The sequence below is a fragment of the Lepidochelys kempii genome, chromosome 1 (assembly GCF_965140285.1).
Source record: "Lepidochelys kempii isolate rLepKem1 chromosome 1, rLepKem1.hap1, whole genome shotgun sequence".
Lineage (NCBI taxonomy): Eukaryota > Metazoa > Chordata > Testudines > Cheloniidae > Lepidochelys > Lepidochelys kempii.
The window spans coordinates 16,320,515-16,343,557 of NC_136380.1; the positions used below are offsets into that span (position 1 = coordinate 16,320,515).

General features: G+C 40.3%; 1 protein-coding gene across 2 annotated transcripts in view; it reads left to right on the forward strand.

Annotated features, from left to right (window-relative positions):
• ACER3 (alkaline ceramidase 3) overlaps window positions 1-23,043 on the forward strand; it is a 76,474-nt gene that overhangs the window by 17,635 nt on the left and 35,796 nt on the right. For both annotated transcript variants that reach the window (XM_073335212.2, XM_073335220.1), the window contains exon 2: window positions 14,838-14,948. In XM_073335212.2, coding sequence (XP_073191313.1) covers window positions 14,838-14,948 — 111 coding nt within the window. The remainder of the gene's footprint in view (window positions 1-14,837; window positions 14,949-23,043) is intronic.

The window sequence follows — 23,043 nt, forward strand, 5'->3', positions numbered from 1 at the left end:
CGGGGGCAAAGCCAAAGCCTGAGCCCCACCACCCAGAAAGGGAGCCAAAGCCGAAGCTTGAGGGCTTCTGCCCTGGGCAGGGGGGCTGTAACCTGAGCCTTGTTGCCCATGGCTGAAGCCAAAGCCTGAGCCCTGCCACCCAGGGCTGAATCCCTCAGGCTTCAACTTCAGTCCTGGACTGCAGAACTCAGACTTTGGCTTCAGCCCCAGGCTCCAGCAAGTCTCAATGCCAGCTCTGGTGACCCCATTAAAATGGGGTTGCACCCCACTTTGAGTCCCAACCCACCGTTTGAGAACCGCTGATCCAGACTTCTGGTTTGCTCTCTCAAACGACGTCTGAAGATCGCATCTGTCATTTTTAAGGGTGTAGAAAATACTGTGATAGTCCCTAAGGGTAAAATGAACTGGAGATGGAGACCATACTTGAGAATCTTAGGTTTCAGAGTAGCAGCCATGTTAGTCTGTATCCGCAAAAAGAACAGGAGTACTTTTGGCACCTTAGAGACTAACAAATTTATTAGAGCATAAGATTTCATGGGCTACGTGTTATTTGTTAGTCTCTAAGGTGCCACAAGTGCTCCTGTTCTTTTTGAGAATCTTAGGATGCCCTTGAGCTTCCATGCAGACCTAGATATCACCTATGTTGTTAGGTGGTTAGAAGAACTAAGTTTGGAAAATGTTGAGGAGTGTATGTTGTCTGGCAGCTATTTTTATTCTGTGATGTTGCCTTGGAACTCTTCCCTGCATCTCTATTCATCATGGCCCATCAGACCTTGTGGCTGCAGAATGTGATTGGATGGTCTATTGTTCAAGGCTGTACTTTTACTCTTGTAAGACTGTCCGGGCCAAATCATAAAATTCTTCAAGAAAGACCATTGTGGAAGATATCTTTGCAGGATCTGTCCTTTCACAAAAAGAACGATGGTTAAGTCTGGGTTTTGAATTACTGCGTGTTGTCCTGAAAACCAAGGAAGAGGCATTTTATAATTTCTATCGCAGCAACAGAAAGTATGGTTTGATCACGTAACCAACAAAAAAAGTTTTGGAAATTATTGGAACTCAGGAAATGCTAGTTAAAGATCTATGAAAAGACAGATTTGATTTGCAGGGCATATTTTAAGAGGTTCAGATGGCAAGGCATGTTTACGGCACTGGAAGGGAAAGTTGAGGGCAGAAAAAAATGAAGCAGAGAGAGAAGATCTTGGATGGGTGGATCAAAATGGCTATCCATCCACAGAGATTTGCAGAGGATAATTCAGAATTGGGTACCATGGTTGCAAACCTCCAGTAAAGGAGAAGTCACAAAAAGAGATTGCAGTAACGTCTCTTAATTCCAGTAAGGACTGGGCTCCATTGTGCTAGGCGTTGTAGAAACAAGTAACAAAGGTTGTAGTCCCTGACAATTTACTCTAGGTATTTGTTCACTTCCTTCACCCAGCCTTTTACTGACAGAAATTCATCAGTGGTTTAGTGGTTAGGGTGATAGCATGGGACTTAGGAGTTCTGGGTTCAATTCCTTGCTCCACCACAGACTTTCTGTCTGACCTTAGGTAGGTGTCTCTGGCCATCTGTAAAATGGTGGTAATAGCACTTTCCTACTTCACAGAGGCATTGTGAGGCTAAATACATAGAGATTATAAGGTGTTCAGACACAATTGTGATGGGAATCATGTAAGTACTCAAAACATTTTTTATCTAAAAGTATTTTTAAACCATCAGCAAGTAAATATCAGTAATTTGTGTTAAACTGCAGCATGAACACAGTTGTCATATTTGTGTGATACTTAGGATATCAATTTCTTGTCAAGAAATGTCTGATGATTTAAATTCTGGGCTTGGTATGTGTCGTGTTAAATCAAAGAAAAAGAAATGAGTGCAAGTGAATAGCTACAGTGCTAGCATAATGCACAAAAGGATGAAAGCAGGGTAGATAGATTTAAATCACCAGGTGGAAAGCCTCGATTTAAATCCATTGTAATCAACTTTTCCATTTGCACTTCAGTTATTTTCTAAAGAAAGGTGCATTCTCACTGGTTAATATACCCATTAAAATATGTTGATATTCAAATAAATAGAGCCTTTACACTAGGGTCTGGTCTACACTACAGAGTTAGGTTGACATAAAGCAGCTTACATCGGACCTAAGAGGGTACACTATAATGATATATATTTCTTTAAGCAATTATATTGTTTGATATTTTCAGATTCTTTTGTTGGAAAACGAATGGTATATTGCTACTATACTAGATAATTAACTTTTTGCTCATGATTTGTGTCAAGCTTTATTAGGATGGTAACTGGAATTTAATTAAGCACACAACAGTTTATTAAATTTATTTTTATTAAATAAAACAACCATATGTTTTGACTACTTAAACTTCTATTATCAAAACACATCTCACATTTACAACTATATGATATATTAGAGGAATTAACTATAGTCAGTGAATTAACTGATTATTTCAGGTTCTCCTGGGAACATTTTCAAATATGCTTATGTGAAAGTGACTGGAGTGGAAGTTCCTGCTTGCCTAAGTCTCTTGACGATGACATTTCCTAAGTGACATCTACTAAGTTACTTAGGTTAACCTATTGTGCCATATTTATAAAGCTTGACCTAAAAGTTAGATGTCTTCCCCCTGATTCTTTCTTTATAATATAAGAAAACAGCTTTTAACTCAGTTTTTGATAGAGGCCCATGGATTCAGAATATTTATATTTTTATGTAAATGTTTTAAAAGATTACAATAAGTTTAGGGCTTCACGTATTTTGTATTAAATTCAGATTTCATTTTAAACACGTTTATTTTTGAAAATAAAAAATATAAATTCAATAAAACATTGATTTAAATAAGAAAATCTGATTTAAATTTAAAAATATCTGTTCTCATCCACTCTGGATGAAAGTCACAATGTCAGAAGCTAAACAGTAGAACATACTGATTTTTATATGGCTAGTGTCTTTTAATGTACAGGTTTCAGAGTAGCAGCCGTGTTCGTCTGTATCCGCAAAAAGAAAAGGAGTGCTTGTGGCACCTTAGAGACTAACAAATTTATTTGAGCATAAGCTTTCGTGAGCTACAGCTCACTTCATCGGATGCATTCAGTGGAAAATACAGTGGGGAGATTTCTATACACAGAGAACATGAAACAATGGGTGTTACCATACACACTGTAAGGAGAGTGATCACTTAAGGTGAGCTATTACCAGCAGGAGAGCAGGGGGGGAAGACCACCTTTTGTAGTGATAATCAAGGTGGGCCATTTCGAGCAGTTGACAAATGTTTTTACAGAGGTTAGATGAAGGTTAGAGTAAAGTAAGGGATAATTTGATGGTACCCCAGGGCACTTTATGAGCTGTTGAATTATAAGTGCTTTTATAAGACGTGCATAGCAAAAAGAACCCAGTACACTGAAAACACCCATGCCCCTTCCAAGTTTGAACTGAGCTCTCTTCTGTATCCTGTGTTACTCAGGAGTGCGGAAGGCTTTTTTTGCTAACTACCTTCCAGACTTTTCATTATGTTTGGAGAAGACAATTGTAAAGTTAAATATTGTAGGTAACATTTTTACTTGGATATAAAAACATCAGCTGAATTGGTGTTACAATCCTCAAGTGAGAATGAATTCTGCAACTGGAGTAAAGGATGTAAAGCTCATAAGCCATAACGTATCTTGAGATAGCAGATCAGAACTACTTACAAAATAACAATGGCATATTTTGGGTCACTGGGAATAAAGGCCAGACTCGTGCTGTTATAGTTAATGTCTTATTCTGAAAATACCTTTGTCCCTTTTCTCACCCTTTAAGGCACCTGCTAAATATTTTTGTTTAGAGGGAAGCCAGCACAAATCTTTGCGCACTAGAGAACTGAAGGGTGGGAGGAGCGGCCCAGAAGTTTCTGAAACACAGGTGGTATGTTGTATAATTTACATTTGAGTGACCTAGCATGCCTTCAGTATTGTGCCGTGCTGCTTCTGTCAGTGCAGGTCCCGTGTGAGAGGCCCCATTCCAGTGCTTCGGCATCTTTGAAACAGCTAGCTATTTCTGTCAGGTCTGACACATAGCAGGACTGAATTTTCATGTACTCATAGCATGGGCATGTGTTGCCATCAGTGGTAGAATTGGTGCTATATTCATGCCTCATCCAGTTCATCTCCTGGGCGGTGCTGTATTGTTCTCTGCAGTTCAACTTCTAGTGTGTTGTCCAGTCTAGTTTTAACTGTTCCAAGTTATGGGCTTCCCACTAGGAGACTCTTCCGGTGCATAATGGAGCTCACTTTCTGGAAATTCTACCTACATTTACCTTTTCTTAATTTTGTTTAATTGCTGCTAGTTAAAATGCCCCCATGTAATAACCCAAAGAATTCCTCTCACTTCTTGATCTTCACATCTTCCAAATATGTAGACTGTTATGTCATTCCCTTTTAATTGTTGTTTAGCTAAGGTATAGATACTTAGTTCTTTCAGTTTTTTAAGAACATCCTTTAACTCCTGATACTTTCCGTTGCTATTCTCTGATCTCTGTCCAGTTAGCTTTCCTTAAAATACAGTGTCAAGATGTGGATACTGTACTTACCCAGTACTGTATAGGGATGGGATATACCTCCGTGCTGTATGGTATGGCTTGGATCTTTGTATTATTTCTTGGTTCTCTGCAGTGTTTGCCTTCCTATTTTAATTCCATTTATGCAGTCCTTTAATTTGCTGTTTAAATTTCTTCCTTGTCATTAGAGCCAAATCTAACACTGTTCCTTATAGTAACCCATTAGTTCTAGCCATTATTTTTTATCATTACCCATTTTTATGGTACTTCAGTAAGTTTCCAATTATTGCTTATATGGTTCAGTTAACGTTTGTCTAATCATTTGTTTCCTTCAATATTTTCTCCATTTTCCTATACAAAGGAGTTATAGGACTACTATTTGAAAGATTTGTATGAGATATTTGAATGTTGTCTAGGTTGCTTTTACTAAAAGGTGCAGCTGGGTGCCAGCATGGATTGTAATCAGAATAAATTACCAAAGCTAAGCAAGAACAGGCCTAATTAATACTGGATGGGGAATCTCCATGGGAAATGGAGGGTGCAAGAAGTTAGCTGTTTCTACTGAGTGGTTAACACTATTCCCTCAGTCAGTATTGATGCAGTACTCCAGCCTGATGTAACACTGCGCTGTATGTCTGGATGACAGTAAAACAAAGGTCCTGAGTACTCATGGTCATGGAAGTTCCTGTGGCACATTTTATAAAATTAGGGAGATTAGTGTTGGTACACACTGGCCAAATTCCATTTTGGGTGACTCTATTCTATCTACTTGAGGTCCTCCTGAAATATCAATTGGATACAGGATTTCCTGACTCATGCTGTATGTCACTGTGGAGCGTTAAATATAAGATACTCTAAATTTAAAAATGGCTTGTGGAAATGAAAAGCTAATTGCTGTGCTGTTTTCCTGGTGATATGATGGAAGAGAGAACTGCAAAAGATACAAGTTAGTGAATTGAAGAAATACGGATTCTTTTTCTGAAGAATTTATGAAGTGATGCCTGTATTCTGGTGATCTAGTAATGATCTTGGCTTTTCAAGGATTCTGAGCTATGTTATTGCTCCGTGTGGTCTAATTGTAAATTATTGTATATACAGCAGAAATTTGCTGTTCTATTCACATTTTAATTTCCCTGTTGGCACTTTGATACCATGGTGATGGGTGCCCTAGAAATTATGCCTGTATTACAAGTAAATTGCTATTGACTTTCTAATTCTTTTTAAAAAACATTTTATCAAACCCTCTTCATGTGTCTCACCTTCTGTATTATATTGAAACTTCTCATCCTACCCTTCAAACCCATTGTCATAAATATAAAGGGAAGAGTAACCACCTTTCTGTATACAGTGCTATAAAATTCCTCCTGGCCAGAGGCAAAACCCTTTCACATGTGAAGGGTTAAGAGGCTAAGAACCTCGCTGGCACCTGACCCAAAATGACCAATGAGGGGACAAGATACTTTCAAATCTGGGGGCAGGGAACAAAGGGGTCTGTCTGTCTGTGTGATGCTTTTGCCGGGAACAGGTCAGAAATGCAAGCCTTCCAACTCCTGTTAAATTATAAGTAATTTAGCTAGAAAATGCATTAGATTTTCTTTTGTTTAATGGCTGGTAAAATAAGCTGTGCTGGAGGGAATGTATATTCCTGTTTTTGTGTCTTTTTGTAACTTAAGGTTTTGCCGAGAGGGATTCTCTGTTTTTAATCTGATTACCCTGTAAGGTATTTACTATCCTGATTTTACAGAGGTGATTCTTTTATCTTTTCTTTAATTAAAATACTTCTTTTAAGAATCTGATTGATTTTTCATTGTTCTTAAGATCTAAGGGTTTGGGTCTGTGTTCACCTGTACTAATTGGTGAGGATTATTATCAAGCCTTCCCCAGGAAAGGGGGTGTAGGGCTTGGAGGGGATATTTTGGGGGAAGACGTCTCCAAGTGTCTCTTTCCCTGTTCTTTGTTTAAAATGCTTGGTGATGGCAGCATACCGAAGCTGGTAAGAGTAAGCTTAGGGGGTCCTTCATGCAGGTCCCCACATCTGTACTCTAGAGTTCAGAGTGGGGAAGGAACCTTAACATGGTGGCAGAGTGGTGAGATCATTTTGAACCAGAAGCACAGCAGGATTTAAAAGGTTTTGGAAAAGGTGATTGCAGCTGTTGATTCTGTCTCTCTGCCTGGGGGACAGAGCAGCAGGCATAAGAAAAAGATTTTTCTGTAGGCTGAGAACAGCTATCAGTGACAAAAGGTATCAGGTTACAGCACAGCAAAATGTTACAAGCCAGGGTTTTTTTTGTTTTCTTTCTTACTCTCTGGTGTAAAGTTAGTTAAAAATAGAAAGGTTAGGATGACAGAATGCAGTGTTCAACAGAAGCTGGAATTAGCCAGATTTGAGGCTGAGGAAAGACAAAAGGAACATGAAAGATGAGAGAACTCAGACAGATGGAGATGGATGCACAAGCGGCCAAAGAAAAAGAAATGGAGACTGCCCACAGGAGAGCTATGGAGGCAAAAGAAGAAGAAATGGAGAGAGGGGAAAAAGAGAGGAAACATGCTGAGGAGGAGAGGAAAAAAGAGAGGAAGCATGAACTGGAGATGGAGAAGGCAAGGGCTGACTGGAATCTACTGGATAACCCTAACAAAATTTCCCCAACAATCCACAAATGGGAGCGACTGTGTCCACAGTACGATGAATCCAGTGATATTGCTGAATATTTTCTCACCTTTGAGAGACTGTGCACTCTCCATAAAATTCCTGAAGCTCACAAGATGACCACATATTCGTCGCAAAATTGACTGGAAGAGCTCTGAACATATTCAATAAGATGCCTGTTGATGAGGCTTCTGACTATAATAAGTTCAAGGATTTGGTTTTAAAGCAATTTCAAGTTACACCTGAAACTTAGAGTAAAACTTTGAACCCTTAAGAGCGGGCCTGGACTAAGTAATGTGGCTTATGTAAACCAGATGACAGATCTGTTTGATAAATGGCTCAACAGACGGGCTGTAACTAACTTTGAAGGAATGCGGGATTTGATGGTACAGGAGCAATTCCTGAATAAGTCAGAGGATGATATAAAACAGTGTTTATGGGATAAGAAAATGGACTCAGAAGGAAGTCTTGCTTCTTATGCTGATCAGTACAAGCAGTCCCAAGGACCGCTAGAGAGGCGGGGCAAACCGGAACAAAAAGGGTCGAGGGAGGAGAGAGAAACAACCCTGGTCGCAGTTGGAGCGGATACCAGAAGGGACACCCTCAGACCACACCCTACTACCGGGTGCAGCCTAAGGCCCCAACTACGCCCCAAGGAACACTCCAGACACCTTATCGTCCCGCCACACCATTTTCTAGCAACCCATCTCGCCCCAGTGACCAGTCAGCTGGGCGATGTTTTAAATGTAATGAGCGGGGGCACGTAAAGGCCAGCTGCCCCAGAACCCCAGCAGACTACAGATCATTGCACCGGAATCACACCAGAGGTCCTCAGGCCCAAGTACCCTCAGAGTGGAGGGAAACTGTGAGTGTGGGCGGGAAGAAGGTCACAGTGTGGAGGGACACCGGAGCACAAGTGTCGGCTATCCATGCTTCCTTAGTGGACCCCAATTTAATCGACCCAGAGTCCAAGTGGCTATTCAACCCTTCAAGTCCAACTCTTTTGACTTGCCTACAGCCAAGTTGCCGGTCCAGTACAAGGGCTGGTCAGGAACATGGACTTTCGCAGTCTATGATGATTATCCCATCCCCATGCTGTTGGGGGAAGACTTGGCCAATCATGTGAAGCTAGCCAAGAGGGTGGGAATGGTCACCCGCAGCCAGGCTAAGGAAGCTGTCAGACCTAGCTCTGTTCTGGAAACTTCTACCAGGACCCAGTCAGAGGTGATGGAACTGGACCCCATGCCAACGTCTGCAACAGCAGTAGTGGATCCAGTCACAGAGACCCAGACAGAGCTAGTCCCAGAACCATTGCCAGCACTGAATCCAGTGTTTGCAACCCCAACACCAGAGGGCCCCACCAAACCTGCACTGGCAGCAGCAGATAACCGTACACAAGAGGCTCAGCCGGAGCCTGAACCCCAGCATAGTGCACCAGTGGAGAGTGGTTCACAGTCCCCGGAAACAGCCCCATCACCTGCATCACTTCCAGAGGGACCAAGCCTAGGTCCACAATCCAATGAGGAACTGATGTCTCCAGCATCAAGGGAACAGTTCCAGACCGAACAGGAAGCAGATGAAAGCCTCCAGAGAGCTTGGATGGTGGCACAGAGCAACCCACCGCCTCTCAGCTTTTCTAATCGATCCAGGTTTGTTGTAGAAAGAGGACTTTTATACAAGGAAACTCTTTCTGGTGGACACCAGGAAGACTGGCATCCTCAGAGACAGTTGGTAGTTCCAACTAAGTACCGGGTAAAACTCTTAAGCTTAGCCCATGATCATCCTAGTGGCCATGCTGGGGTGAACAGAACCAAAGACCATTTGGGAAAGTCATTCAACTGGGGGGGAAAGGGCAAGGATGTTTCTACCTATGTCCCGGTCTTGAGGTGTGGCAAAGAGTGGGAAAACCCCAAGACCAGGTCAAAGCCCCTCTCCAGCCACTCCCCATTATTGAGGTTCCATTTCAGCAAGTAGCTGTGGATATTCTGGGTCCTTTTCTGAAAGACACACCCAGAGGAAAGCAGTACATACTGACTTTCATGGATTTTGCCACCCGATGGCCGGAAGCAGTAGTTCTAAGCTACACTAGGGCTAAAAGTGTGTGCCAGGCACTAACAGACTTTTTTGCCAGGATAGGTTGGCCCTCCGACATCCTTACAGATGCAGGAACTAATTTCCTGGCAGGAACTATGGAAAGCCTTTAGTGGTGGCAGCATACTGTTCAAGGCCAAGGCAAAGTTTGTACCTTGGGGGAGGTTTTTAACCTAAGCTGGTAAGAATAAGCTTAGGGGGGGTCTTTCATGCAGGTCCCCACATCTGTAACCTAGAGTTCAGAGTGGGGAAGGAACCTTGACACCCATGCATACGTTAGTTCCCACCCACTTTTTTTTAAACCCCTTTCTTTCCATGCCCTTTGTCCCTTCTGTCACCCATGCCACATAATTAACCCCTCCCCCCCTTTGCTTCCTTTCCCTTCTCTCCCTCTCCTTTCCTTTCATTCATCTGGCTACCTGTGCATAGAAAGAAACCTCTGCCTCCCCAGAACCTCTAAAAGGGAGGCCGCCCCCACATGATACAGCTAACTTAATCCAGCCTTTAGGCACAAGCAGGTGACCACTCTTTCAGATGTGCTTGAATACATGCCATTCTTCCCACTTTCTTAATAAGCATATTAGACACCCTGATAATTGTTAGCTTGCACTGTAGCTCTGACTGGATTGTCCAAAGTTAAAGGTTTGATTATAAAAATAAGTACTTGTCACTTTCAAAAATATGAAAAGTTCTAAGATTAAGTCACTTGTGGCCTAATAATAAACAGACCGGAAGAAAATTCAGGTACTTCACCTTTGACTTCACTATCTCATACTTGTATTTTCTTTTCCCTATTGCTATGTGCAAGACCCACACAAATGGAAATACATTGACAGTGGCTGTGCAAAATGCTGTCAGATGTGCGAAGTAAAACTGATGTTTTTTTCTTGAATCATTTAGTTAAAGTAAACGTAGAAATTACGTGTGATGATAGTTGTTATAATGTTGGTATCCCTTTAAAATGCTGCTGCCTTCCCTGTTTTTCTTGTTTAAAGTGGTGGTATGATACCATACAGATTTTTAATGGAAGAAATGTGGTGGTCTTCTTTATTGATCACAAATCTAAAACTAAAAAAACTTTAACTGCAAAAGTGTCCTTGCCACGCTGTCATATACACCCTACTGTAACTTACTATTTTCAGTTCAGGAGAGTCAAAATTGATGGCTTTTCCTAAAGAGAGAGAGAACATTTTAACAGCGGAAAGGACCCTCATGATTCATAAATCTCTTTCATCCTTCGTACAAATATAGATACCAGGGTAATTTAGAAATGTTCCTGTCACACTGGTTGCCCTGCCAAAAGTTTAATGAGGTATTTTTTAGCTTCTTTAGTACCTTTCCCTCATTGAAAACCCTGCATTTGTTGCAAGTTATTGTAATGCATTAGGGTATTTTTATTCCATGCTTAGATTTTTCTAATGGCCATATTTTGTTGAAAATAGACTGAATTGTCTAGCTTCATTTACTTTATCCTATCACATTTTCCTTCATGTGTTTTGTAGAAGTAACTTTCCAATTCAAAAGTTAGCTAATTCTGTAGGAATTAAAGGTTTACAAAATCTAGGTTCAGCAAATTTATGGGAGCCCATTTATTCTACAAAATATTCCAGTTAACACCAAGCTCCGTTCCGTGTTGTACCCATTTATGCCTTTGTTTCCTTTCATGTGCACGCATCAGGCACATCATTAGACTGTCAGATCTTTGTTTGGCATGACTGAAACTGTTGTCCGGAGCCATGTACACTTATGGTGGTTTATAGATGTTTGAAGGACTGTAAAATTGTTCGGTGAATATACATGCAAAGTAATAGACTTCTCAAATTTTCCATAGAAATTTGAATTACCGATTGTATTTGTTCGATAGTTTGCAGATATGGTAAAACTCTGCCCATGGGAAGTATAACTAATAGAGGACCATGGAATTTATATTTGTATAAATTTGTTTTCATACAGGTACAGTACTGTACTTGGACTTCCTTGGCAAATAAAATGTCACTTTGGAACAATGCTGTGTATTAAAATAGCCTTTTCATGAAAAATTGTCATGAAAATTTGCAAAGCAAGGCATGAAATCTACTTGCCTTCCCTTTACCATGATGATAGATTAAACTAACACTTAGGTTAAAAAAAATTATTCTCCCTGGGTGCGTATAATCTTGAAAAAGCTGCTTTTAACAAAGCAACTAGATTTTTATAATTTGTGTGGTGATGGGGAGCCTGTGTTCAGGGAAGGCCTTGGGACTCATGCTGTTCAGATAAATAAAGCTGGGTGGGGTGAGAGTGCATACTAGGTGGGAGGGAGGATGATGGGGGACTCAACAGTCTAACGTGGAGCAGTAGGGGAAGTACAAAAGTGCAAAGCGTACAATATTTTTAATAGGTTCCCCTGATGCATGCCAAGAGCATTTAGTCAATACCGTGCGCTAAAACAATGTGGGAAGTAGTATCTAAAATTTCAGAGTAACAGCCGTGTTAGTCTGTATTCGCAAAAAGAAAAGGAGTACTTGTGGCACCTTAGAGACTAACCAATTTATTTGAGCATGAGCTTTTGGTCACGAAAGCTCATGCTCAAATAAATTGGTTAGTCTCAAAGGTGCCACAAGTACTCCTTTTCTTTTTATCTAAAATTTGTTAGGAGTGATGGCACTTCCTCTCATTGCAAGACAGCCTGAGATGTAAGGAATGTGCTCACTGATAAGACTGTAGCAAATAGTTTACATCAGCTTCCGTTTTATAAATATTTAGAGAATGAAAGCTAAAACTCTTGCCTTAATGTACATTGTTCTCTTTTCTGTGTTCTCATATCAGTCTGAAGTTTACAGCCTTAATGGGCTCTATTCTGAAACGATTTGCTTTGTCAGTTATGAACAGGTCTTTCTTTACATGTTCCTTTAATTCAGTATTTTTGTATTCTTCTTTTGTGTATTTCTTAGCATCCTATGAATCATTTCATACTAATAAGCACCTTTAAGAAATTATGAGATTTACATGATCTGCAATAACTGCTTTGGGAAATCAGAGCATTTAAGAGCCACTCTAGAAAATTATGAAGACTTAGAACACAGGGCCATATTCTAAAGAAACTTTACCCTGCTTTTTCAGGCTACATAGCCCTCTTGCATTGTTTGTGGGGAGGACAAGATAATGGCCAAGTTAAAATATTTACAATACATACAACACAAATATTTAATTTAATGGGAGCTTCTTCCACCCCTGAATTCTGTTGAGGCTGACCTACTGCCCACTTTAGGGATGTGTCACAAGGTAGAGAATGGGCATCTTTAGCCTGCTGAGGTCCTATAATCTTATCTCTCCTTATCTGATGGCTCTGCAGCCCTACTCTCCCCAAACTAATGATCAAGGAGAGAGATTCAGTATTATCTAGCCTTGTCTAAAGGGATGCATCTACTGAAATAGGGAATAGTCTTCTTGACACTAGTCGTTGGGCTGGTGACCCCCAAAGGGAATTAAGAATGAAGAGATCCTATAGGGCAGGCCCTTATTCTGCAGTCAGATAGGCATTGGGTGCCTTTGCACAGCCCTGTTGACCTCAGTAAGGATTCACTTGGGTACAGGGGGTATGGTTCTGCAGTACCGATCATAAGACTGCGGCCTTTCTTCAGGGATCACTGACTTGCAGCCAGAACAGCTTTGTTTATAACTGGATCAAATTGGTGGTTGTGCCATTGTTAAGCATGATCATGTTAGTAAAGCACCTTGTTAAAGAAGGTACTCGCTTCAGATACGATTTATCTGCTTATGAAGAACATCTAAAATGGAAACAATCTAAATTTGTCTGTGTTTATACTAGTTGCCTTTTCAGGTTTGCTGAGCTTTGGCAGTGAAAATAGGCTAGTTACTTCACCAGTATCTAATTTCACATTCTGGTTCTCATGCTGGAATAATACTGTTGTGTCTGGGGTTTTTGCACTGCAGGAGAGTGTTTAAATATGTAAAGCAAAGCATAGTTTCTTTGGTAGTGTTTCTTGGAATATATTGGACTTTAAAACACTTGAGCATAGTTTGATTCTTCCCATTTCCTTTTGGCAAGTAGTTTGAGGGGATTAGGTATTTGTGTGAGAAGAGTTCCTGTGGCAGGTGCTATATTGAGCTGCTGTATTGGTCAAAATGCCCCAAATTAACTTACACGTTTCACAGGATGCACCTCTTTGTTCAAGGCTTTATACAATTTAACTCTTATTGGAGATCCTTGAATAATAAGGCTCTGATATTAGCATAATATCAAGCATTTCTGGTTTTTGGTCTGATGCAATCTGCAAGTACGTGTTTCTCTGTGCTTTATCTTGTCAGGTGGTCAGACTCATGTATTTTTGTGAATCAGCCCTTTTAAAGAAAAGTATAGGTCTGTATTTAATTTGGTAACTACAGTACATAACTTCTGCTCCTAAAATCTGACTACATCAGGCAGGGATAAGATGCTGAATTTGCACTCCTTTCAGACCAAGCCTGTTTGCTTAATTTCAGTTGCCTTACTAAGGGTTTACTCACTTTTGTTTGCACTTTGTGCAGTCATTTATAGTACACCCATGCAAAGTGGATGTAAAAACACTACCCAGTCAGTATGGGAGAGTCGTTGTTTATAGTATTTGTGCAGGTGCTCTACTTTCTTGCAGTGGCATCTGGTATCCTAGATGGTTGTAGTTCTAAAATGTGACACTTATTTTTGGTCTTCTCTTTGTGTTATCGGATTGCATGTTATATGTATCTGAATACAGCCAAGCTCAGTGTTTAGGCAAATGGCTTCAAGTTCTATTCAGCTAAAAACTGGAGATCTGTGTTGGTAGCAGAGCTCTTGTGGTCAGATGTCACACATCCCAGCAGCCTGTTGCTTCTGGACCACACTAAGAATGTGCTGGTCCTACTGAAATTTGTCTTTAGAAATGTGCTTTGGTTAGTAGGTGTATGGTAAAAGCTTTAAACCCTGATAAGGGAAGAGTGTTGCCTGCAGTTAGCTTAAATGATTAAAATGAAAATTGTATAACCTCTCTTGAGGGATCAGAGGGAGGAGCATGGGGAGAGAAGGAAGGAGTACTGTATGCTCATGTTAGTGCCCCTAAAGTGTTCCAGGAGTTGCTTTTTCAAAAAAAGCAGCTCCTTACAATACCAAAACTTCTGCTGTTTGAGGATTTATATTTGCTAAAAGAATTTCTGATAAAATATGCTTTGTATTCTACCAAGATTAACCATATTTTTCCTGTTCCTTTGCCATAAACATAAGCACCATCCAGTATTCCTCTTTGGTCTGATGTACTATTGTAATATTACCTGGGCACATGGAAAGTAGTATAAAGGTGTTTTTGTTTTAAAAAAAAATCAACCCCCCCCCCCCACACACACACTTTTTAGTGACGTTATCCAGACTGTAGCAAAATCTAACAGTGGATAAAGTGCTGAAGCAGAAAGAGGCTTGGAGAAAAGGTGTAGCCTTTTTACTGAGAACTGTTGAAGTCTTGTTTGAATGAATGCAGCTTTGTTTATTTCAAGTGCATGTTGCCCAATACTAAATCTCTTCTTGGGTTTCTATCTTACAGGGAACACAGTGAGTAACCTGATTTTCATTCTACCTCCAATCTATGGTGCGATTCAGACCTATAAAGATGGCCTTGAAAAACGATATTTAGCTGCATTTTTTTGTCTCACAGGTATGTGTAAAACTTGATTTGCACTTTAATTATACAGGGATTTCAGATGAGATCTGTATAGTCAAAATCGGAACATTTGTTTCTGTTATAACTTCAACCTCAGTTCTTTATATAATCTATAATATCTGGAGATGATTATTAGTTTTGTTTAGGCCAGATAAATAAAATTAGAATTAACAAAATAACTGTCTGATGTAGTAAAATAAGCACTATCTGGCCTTGTGTCCTAATCCAGTGCATACATTTTCATAGACTGTGTCCCTTTTATGCTGATTTACAGAAGCTATGTTGTGTGGCCCATATTTACCAAACAGTAACACTTATAAAAGCATAAATAAAACAAGTGGGCAAACACCTTGGAGGAACTGAGTGAGCACAAGGTTTCCATCTCTTTTGTCAGTTTTAGTACTTACCTTTTACTGGTTTGACCTGCATCAGGACAAACAATCACATTCAAGGCATTCTCCCAGTAGCTAGAGGGCACTCTTCTCTTTACAGAACTTCATAATATTAACCTGTAGACAGGCGTCTAAGAAGCTCAAATAACTGTGGTGTTGAAAGCATGACCTATTAGAGAGAGTCTCTCTGAATATTTTCCCAAGTACTGCTTATTTTCTTTGGGATTATGTCTATAGTACTTTAATGTTACACATTCTAGAAGGGAATTGATCCAACTTCTTGTATCAAGCACTTCTGTAGTTGTTTTGAACTTAATCTAACCTTATCTCCCCAAAGTATACGTCTGGTATCTATTGGTCCTGCTTTCTCTTATCAGAGGTGTTGGACTTTGAGTGTACATCGGAGGCATAGCTCCTAGATTTGGCCTGAAATTTTTGTCAAAGATTGAAGTGTCTTATTTTGTGTTTTAGATTCTCTTCTATATTTTTTGGCATGCTTAAGTTCTAGTGCTAAATCACTCAAATTGTGCTAAAGATAAATGAATGCCAAGGGAGAAAGGATTCTGCACTCCAGCCACAGATTGATAAGAATTTATAACCAGCCTAGAAGACTTGGCTTTAAATGAAACTGAGAGATGTGCGTAGAATTGTTATTAGAACCTTTCAGTTAAGGGGTCTGTCACGGTTCCTCCCCCACTCTGAACTCTAGGGTACAGATGTGGGGACCTGCACGAAAAACCTCCGAAGCTTATCTTTACCAGCTTAGGTCAAAACTTCCCCAAGGTACAAAATATTCCACCCTTTGTCCTTGGATTGGCCGCTACCACCACCAAACTAATACTGGTTACTGGGGAAGAGTTGTTTGGACGCGTCCTTCCCCCCAAAATACTTCCCAAAACCTTGCACCCCACTTCCTGGACAAGGTTTGGTAAAAAGCCTCACCAATTTGCCTAGGTGACTACAGACCCAGACCCTTGGATCTGAGAACAATGAAAAAGCATTCAGTTTTCTTACAAGAAGACTTTTAATAAAAATAGAAGTAAATAGAAATAAAGAAATCCCCCCTGTAAAATCAGGATGGTAGATACCTTACAGGGTAATTAGATTCAAAACATAGAGAGCCCCTCTAGACAAAACCTTAAGTTACAAAAAAGATACACAGACAGAAATAGTTATTCTATTCAGCACAATTCTTTTCTCAGCCATTTAAAGAAATCATAATCTAACACATACCTAGCTAGATTACTTACTAAAAGTTCTAAGACTCAATTCCTGGTCTATCCCCGGCAAAGACAGAATATAGACAGACCCACAGACCCTTTGTTTCTCTCCCTCCTCCCAGCTTTTGAAAGTATCTTGTTTCCTCATTGGTCATTTTGGTCAGGTGCCAGCGAGATTACCTTTAGCTTCTTAACCCTTTACAGGTGAGAGGAGCTTTCCCCTGGCCAGGAGGGATTTCAAAGGGGTTTACCCTTCCCTTTATATTTATGACAGGGTCATTCACCTATTCCTACCCAGAAGCCAAAAACAGGTCTACATGGAGTAGCTGGGACCACTCCTGTCCCTAGATTGTGGGAAATGCAAGAGAAGAAAACCATTACTTTTCAGCTACCACCAAAAAAAAAAAAAAAAGGGCAAAAATAATCCAACAAAATTAAATTTGAAAAATTATAAAAATAAATGAAACTCCAAGTGCTGCCCCTGGATTTCATTTCTTGGTTGTGTGTGAAGTTATTTTAAATATTAATCCATAAATACCTTAATATAAAAAAATCCCCACAGAATATTCTCCATCTAGTCCCCAGAATTCATTCCTGTAAGACTAGTCCCTACACAATAGAAGCAGTCTAATAAAGCATCATTTATCATATAAAGTTTCAGATTTTTCCTGAACCTGCTTACAAATACATATCTACATCCATTCTGAGAGGTGAAAGCATGGGTGGGTTCATAGCCTGAAATTTGTGGATGGCATTGTATTTGCATCACCACTCAGATTTTGAAACAAATATATCAACTGACAGTCAAATATCTACAATTGCTAGTACCAAGAAACCTGTATTAATGCTTTCAGAAATAAAAGGAATATGGTGCTCTAAATATAATATAGCTTAGTGGGATCTTACATTTTCAGCAGTACTTTATTTACATATGTTAGACTACTTTCCACTGCTCTAAAATAGGGTGTGTATTCTGTGCTTATCACACTGTTTAGATATGCCCCTCTGTAATTTGAAGTGATGAGGATCAACATAAAAATGTTGAGGGGTGACACCCGGTATCTATTTAACTACTGCAGCTTGTTGTCAGCTTTAACTTTTAAATGCTATGTCGCTTCAATTGGTTGCCAAAGCTTCTGAATTAAGAGGTTCCAGCTGGCTAAATTCTGTATGCTTACTGACCTCTATGCTATTACATGCTTGGGGAAACTCTCTTGTAACAATGTAACCTAGACCTCTACTTCCTGGGTCAGAACCTAATTGTCTCCCTTTCTCAATATGTAGATGACCACATGGGAAGCTTATTTCTGTGGCAAATGTTTCATTCCTCTCTCCTCATGTTTGTTCCCAGTTAGAAAATACTATACTTATTTGAGGACGTACTTACAGAATGTCTGATTGTGTTTTTGGTTTTTATGAAGTGAATACTTTTCTAGAAATGCCTAGATCATGTAAGTCTTTCTATAATGTGAGGCAAGGAACGGGGAACATAAGGGTGTTGTGGTGGAAGCGAGACTAGAGGCCACACATGGACACAAATAAGGTTAAGTACTAAGCTACTTTAACTACTCTACCTTAGTATAATTACTCTTCTTTACTGAGCAGAAATAAATCCCAAGCCCCTTGCATGCTTGCTATGTTATTTCAATTGCATGGCTTAAAAAAAGGGTGGGTATGGATAGAAAATGGGTGCTCCCGAGGAAATAAGGATTTTTCTGTGATCCTTGGCAGACATATGAGGTGCTCAGTTACATGCTTCCCTTTCTAGTTCGTAGCTTGCTCGTTAATGTCCAATCAGGATTCCATGGCCTGCTCATCACGTCATACTATATGCATAGTGTGCAGGGTTAAGACAGAAGAATAAGACCTTGTACCATTTCACAGAGGCCCTTAGATAACAGCTGTGGCTCTCAAACTCTGACTGAAACTTTTCAACTAGCTCCACAGCAAAGTGTGTTTTGTTTTGTGTTTTGTTAAATAACTTTTTGACAAAAATAGTTATGAATTTTTTTGTTTTATCTGTTTTTATTTTCTGGTTAAAATCTTTGAAGCAAAATGGGAAATGTGTATTTTTGTTTAGAAAAAATTCATTTTGTGTGGTAACAGGAAAATCTTTAAAGAAAAAACTAGAGATTTTTTTTCTTCTTCCCACCATTTTGTCTTCCTTTTTCACCTTTCTTGCTGGGGAAGTGGGAAAGTTTTTTTTTTTTTAATTTAAAACTTCAAGCGAGAGAGAGTAACTTTTTTTTTCCTTTTCCCCTTTCAGAGAGGGGAAAAGGGAAGGGGGAAATGAAAAATAAATTAAAATTTTGAATTTGAAATGAGAATTTTCATCTTGAAGTTTTTTTGGTCAAAAAAGTGTTTTCATTTCTTTCAAAAATTTTCACAAACTAAATTTAAATTTCTGCTAGCCCTGTTTGGCTGAGTTTGAAATGGCAACATAGAGATGTAATCATAGAAATATAGGGTTGGAAGGGACCTCATGAGATCATCTAGTCCAGCCTCCTGTGCTGAGGCAGGACTAAGCATACCTAGACCACCCCGACAGGTGTGTGTTCTTAAAAACCTCTGATGATAGGTATTCCACAACCTCCCTTGGAAGCCTATTCCAGAGCTCAACTACCCTTATAGTTAGAAAATTGTTCCTAATATTTAACCTAAATCTCCTTTGCTGCAGATTAAGTCCATTATTTCTTGTCCTGCCTTCAGTGGGCATGGAGAAAGATAGATCACCATCCTCTTTATAAGAGTCCTTAACATATTTGAGGACTGTAATGAGGTTTCTCCCCTCACCCATCATCTTTCCTCAAGACTAAACATTTTTTTAACCTTTCATCATAGGTCAGGTTTTCTAAACCTTTAATCATTTTTGTTGCTCTCCTCTTGACTTTTTCCAGTGTATCCACATCTTTCTTAAAGATGACATACCACCCTTACTTCTACACTGCTGCCTTCAAAGCTGGGCGGCCGGAGAGTGGTGGCTGCTGACTGAGGACCCAGCTCTGCAGGCAGCAGCGCAGAAGTAAGGGTGGCAGTACCATACCATGCCGTCCTTAATTTTGTGCTGCTGCGGCGATGCCTTCAGAACTGGGCTCCTGGCCAGCAGCGGCTGTTCTCCGGCTGCCCAGCTCTGAAGGCATCGCCGCCGTCAGCAGCAGCACAGAAGTAATGGTAGTAGTACTGCAACCCACCCCCATAATAATATTGCGACCCCCCCACCCCGCCACACACACACACACTCCTTTTTGGGTTAGGACCCCTACAATTCCAACACTGAAATTTACGATTTTTAAAATAGTCTGACCATGAAATTGACCAAAATGGCCCATGAATGTGGAAGGGCCCTGTGTATTGGTGAAGCACTCCTGGTGCAGACATGGCCTTAGTCTTAGATCATGAGCAGAGTGGAATGGGATCCTTGCCTGCCCAGTGGATATAGCATAGTGCAGCAAATCAACATGTTGTAACTTGCAAGCATGACATCCACAGTGCCTTTCTCAGTTTAGAAACTTGCTGAAACTGCAGTCTTAAAATATTGTGGTGTGAGGATTTTTTTGTTTGTTTGTTTTGTTTTTTGTAGTAAGCATGTTAGGGGCATCTGCGTGTGGTGATGGACAAATGCAGAGTATGCTTATAATTAAAGCTGCGATCACAAGTATTTTTAGTAAAAGTCACGGACAGGTCATGGGCAATAAACAAAAATTCACAGCCTGTGACCTGTCCATGACTTTTACTAAAAATACCTGTGACTAAATCTTGGGGTGGGAGTGTGGGGACCTCTGCTGAGGGGGTGTTGGGCGGTACCAGCTGCCCGGGGCCATGGACCGTGGCTGCTCTGGCTGGCCGGCCGGGGATTGCTGCATGGGGCCACTGGAGCAGCAGTTGGTGTGGCTGTCCCAGGGGCCACTTGAGTAGTTGGCCCTGGAGCGAGCCAGACACTTGGGCAGGCCTGGGTTGAGCCACACTGCCCCTCCAGAAGTCTCGTAGAGTTGCAGAATCTGTGACTTCCGCGACCTCTGTGACAGACAAGTAGTCCCACTTATAATTTGCACAAAAGACTGTAACATTTTGTCTTGTTAAGTAGTTCCTTTCCAAATTACCTAACTTTGAAAAGGCATATTTACCTGCTATCTAGGCACACAATTGGGTTTTTACTTCAGCACAGTGGCTTCTCAGCTGACTGACTGCATGTTCTTTTGATTGATGATGATCTATTTGGCTGCTGTGAATATATACCAAAGTCAAACAGTAGTACTAACGGATGTATTATATAGAAGCATCAATCCTCAAGACTCTCAATATGGATTATTAACTGCTACTGGGATGGAGCAAGGAAGCCACCACCATGCAAACAGAACTGAATTTAAGGGGTTCTCTTAGATGGACAGAATATACTTTAGATGGCTTTTATCCAGGACTCTAGAGTGACATAATTACTTTTGCATAAAGTTAACATGAGATCTTATGACCAAAAGTATTCAAGGCCTGGGTTTTCTGTCTCATCCAAAAGATAGTACCCGAAGCACAATTCCCACAGCACCGTTCTAGGGCACTGATTCAGAGGGGAGAGTGCCACCTACTGAATAACCAGCTCCCCATCGTGCAGCACCCTGGATTTCTCACTGAGTTCTTGCATCCAAATACTGAACAGATCTGATCCTGCTTGATTTAGGAAATCTGACATGATTGCACCAAGATTATAGATTTTATTGAAGTGGTGCATGTACAGGGCTTGCACCTAAAGCATTCATAGTTTTTTAGAATTTAACAGACCCAAGAGCATTTCTCATTTTAAGCATTTTAAGGAATATCTTTCAACCCAGTGTAATCTTTCATAATAAAAGAAACACCAAGGTTCTACAGCATAGTCCTTACAACAGTTTCTAATTTTGTATGTGTGGAGTGGGATTCTAATTGGTTTGCTGGTTTTATAACTTTAATAACCTACAACTAACATATTTTGTTCATTAAAAAAACAAGTTGAAACCTTGCATGCCATGTTTCTGCCCAAGGTGAAATTTATTGCTGTTATAAACTGGAAAGGATTTTTATAGAGAAAATACTGATGTAACCTTGACTACAGTGACACCAACTCATGCACTGCTATGATGAGCTTATTGATTTCCAAATTGAATGACAGTCAGAATATACTGTAGGTGTAGCCAGATACATGTGAATTTCCCAATTAAATCTTAATGGAGTTAGAATAGATGTTGGTCATGATATGAAAAGTTCTCTAAAAAGAATGTGTAGATGCAGGTACACAGTGACACTCAGGTTTAAATGACAGGTTTCAGAGTAGCAGCCGTGTTAGTCTGTATTTGCAAAAAGAAAAGGAGTACTTGTGGCACCTTAGAGACTAACCAATTTATTTGAGCATAAGCTTTCGTGAGCTGAACTGTAGCTCACGAAAGCTTATGCTCAAATAAATTGGTTAGTCTCTAAGGTGCCACAAGTCCTCCTTTTCTTTTTTCAGGTTTAAATGAGTAATTTAATTAAATTTCAGTTGGGAACGATGGAAGTGCGTATGCTTGCCATAGACAATGGTGTCCAATTTCCCCAGAGCGCTAATGAAGTTCAGATATCTCTGACAACACATTTTGAACGATATGGTTGGACTGCAAATGTGACTGTAAGTAAGCAGTTGCATGCTTAGACATTCCTCTTCAGTAAGGAGACACAGTGACATAGTAATACTAGTCTAACAGAGCATAAAAAAACAGAACACCTCTAGATAAGGGCACTTGCACATCTGACCAACTTCAGTATGTATTCTCAAAAGTGATCTATTTACCCATTACTGAAATGTGACTATTATATCTTTGGACTGGAGTGCCACACTGCAGAGCAGTTTAAGACAAAATGAAAAATACCTTGATTTGAAACTAAGGGAGAGTGTTAGGTGGAATGTGTATAAACCCAGACATTAACCTATCTACTCTTCCCCCAACCCCAAAAAAAGGAAGATTTTTTTTTTTTTAATGGCAAGGAACATATCTTGTCACATTTGAAAGTACTAGGGGAGACCAGCAACCCCTTGCCAAAGCTAACTCCCTGCCCCACCAAGTCTTATCTAAATAGTCAGAACAATTTCTAAGGCTGTCTCTACGCTAGCAGCACTTTACCTGTGTGGGAATACCGGTATACTATACCGGGAAAGTGCTCCTAGTGTGGACGCAACTTATACCAGCAAATCTACACTTTTACTGATATCTGATTCCCCTCTCCCTTCGCAAGGCAAACTCATCCATAAAAGCAGGGCTTTACCGGTATAACTGAAGGCAAGTCTACACTAGAGCACTACATCGGCGCAGCTGCACCACTGTAGCACATCTGGTGATGACGCGCTGTGCTGTTGGGAGAGCGTTTGCCCATCAGCATAATTACTCCACCTCCGTGAGAGGTGGAAGCTATGTCAGCGGGAGAGCAACAGTGTGCACAGTGCTTAGTTCAGTGTAACTTACGTTGCTCGGGGGG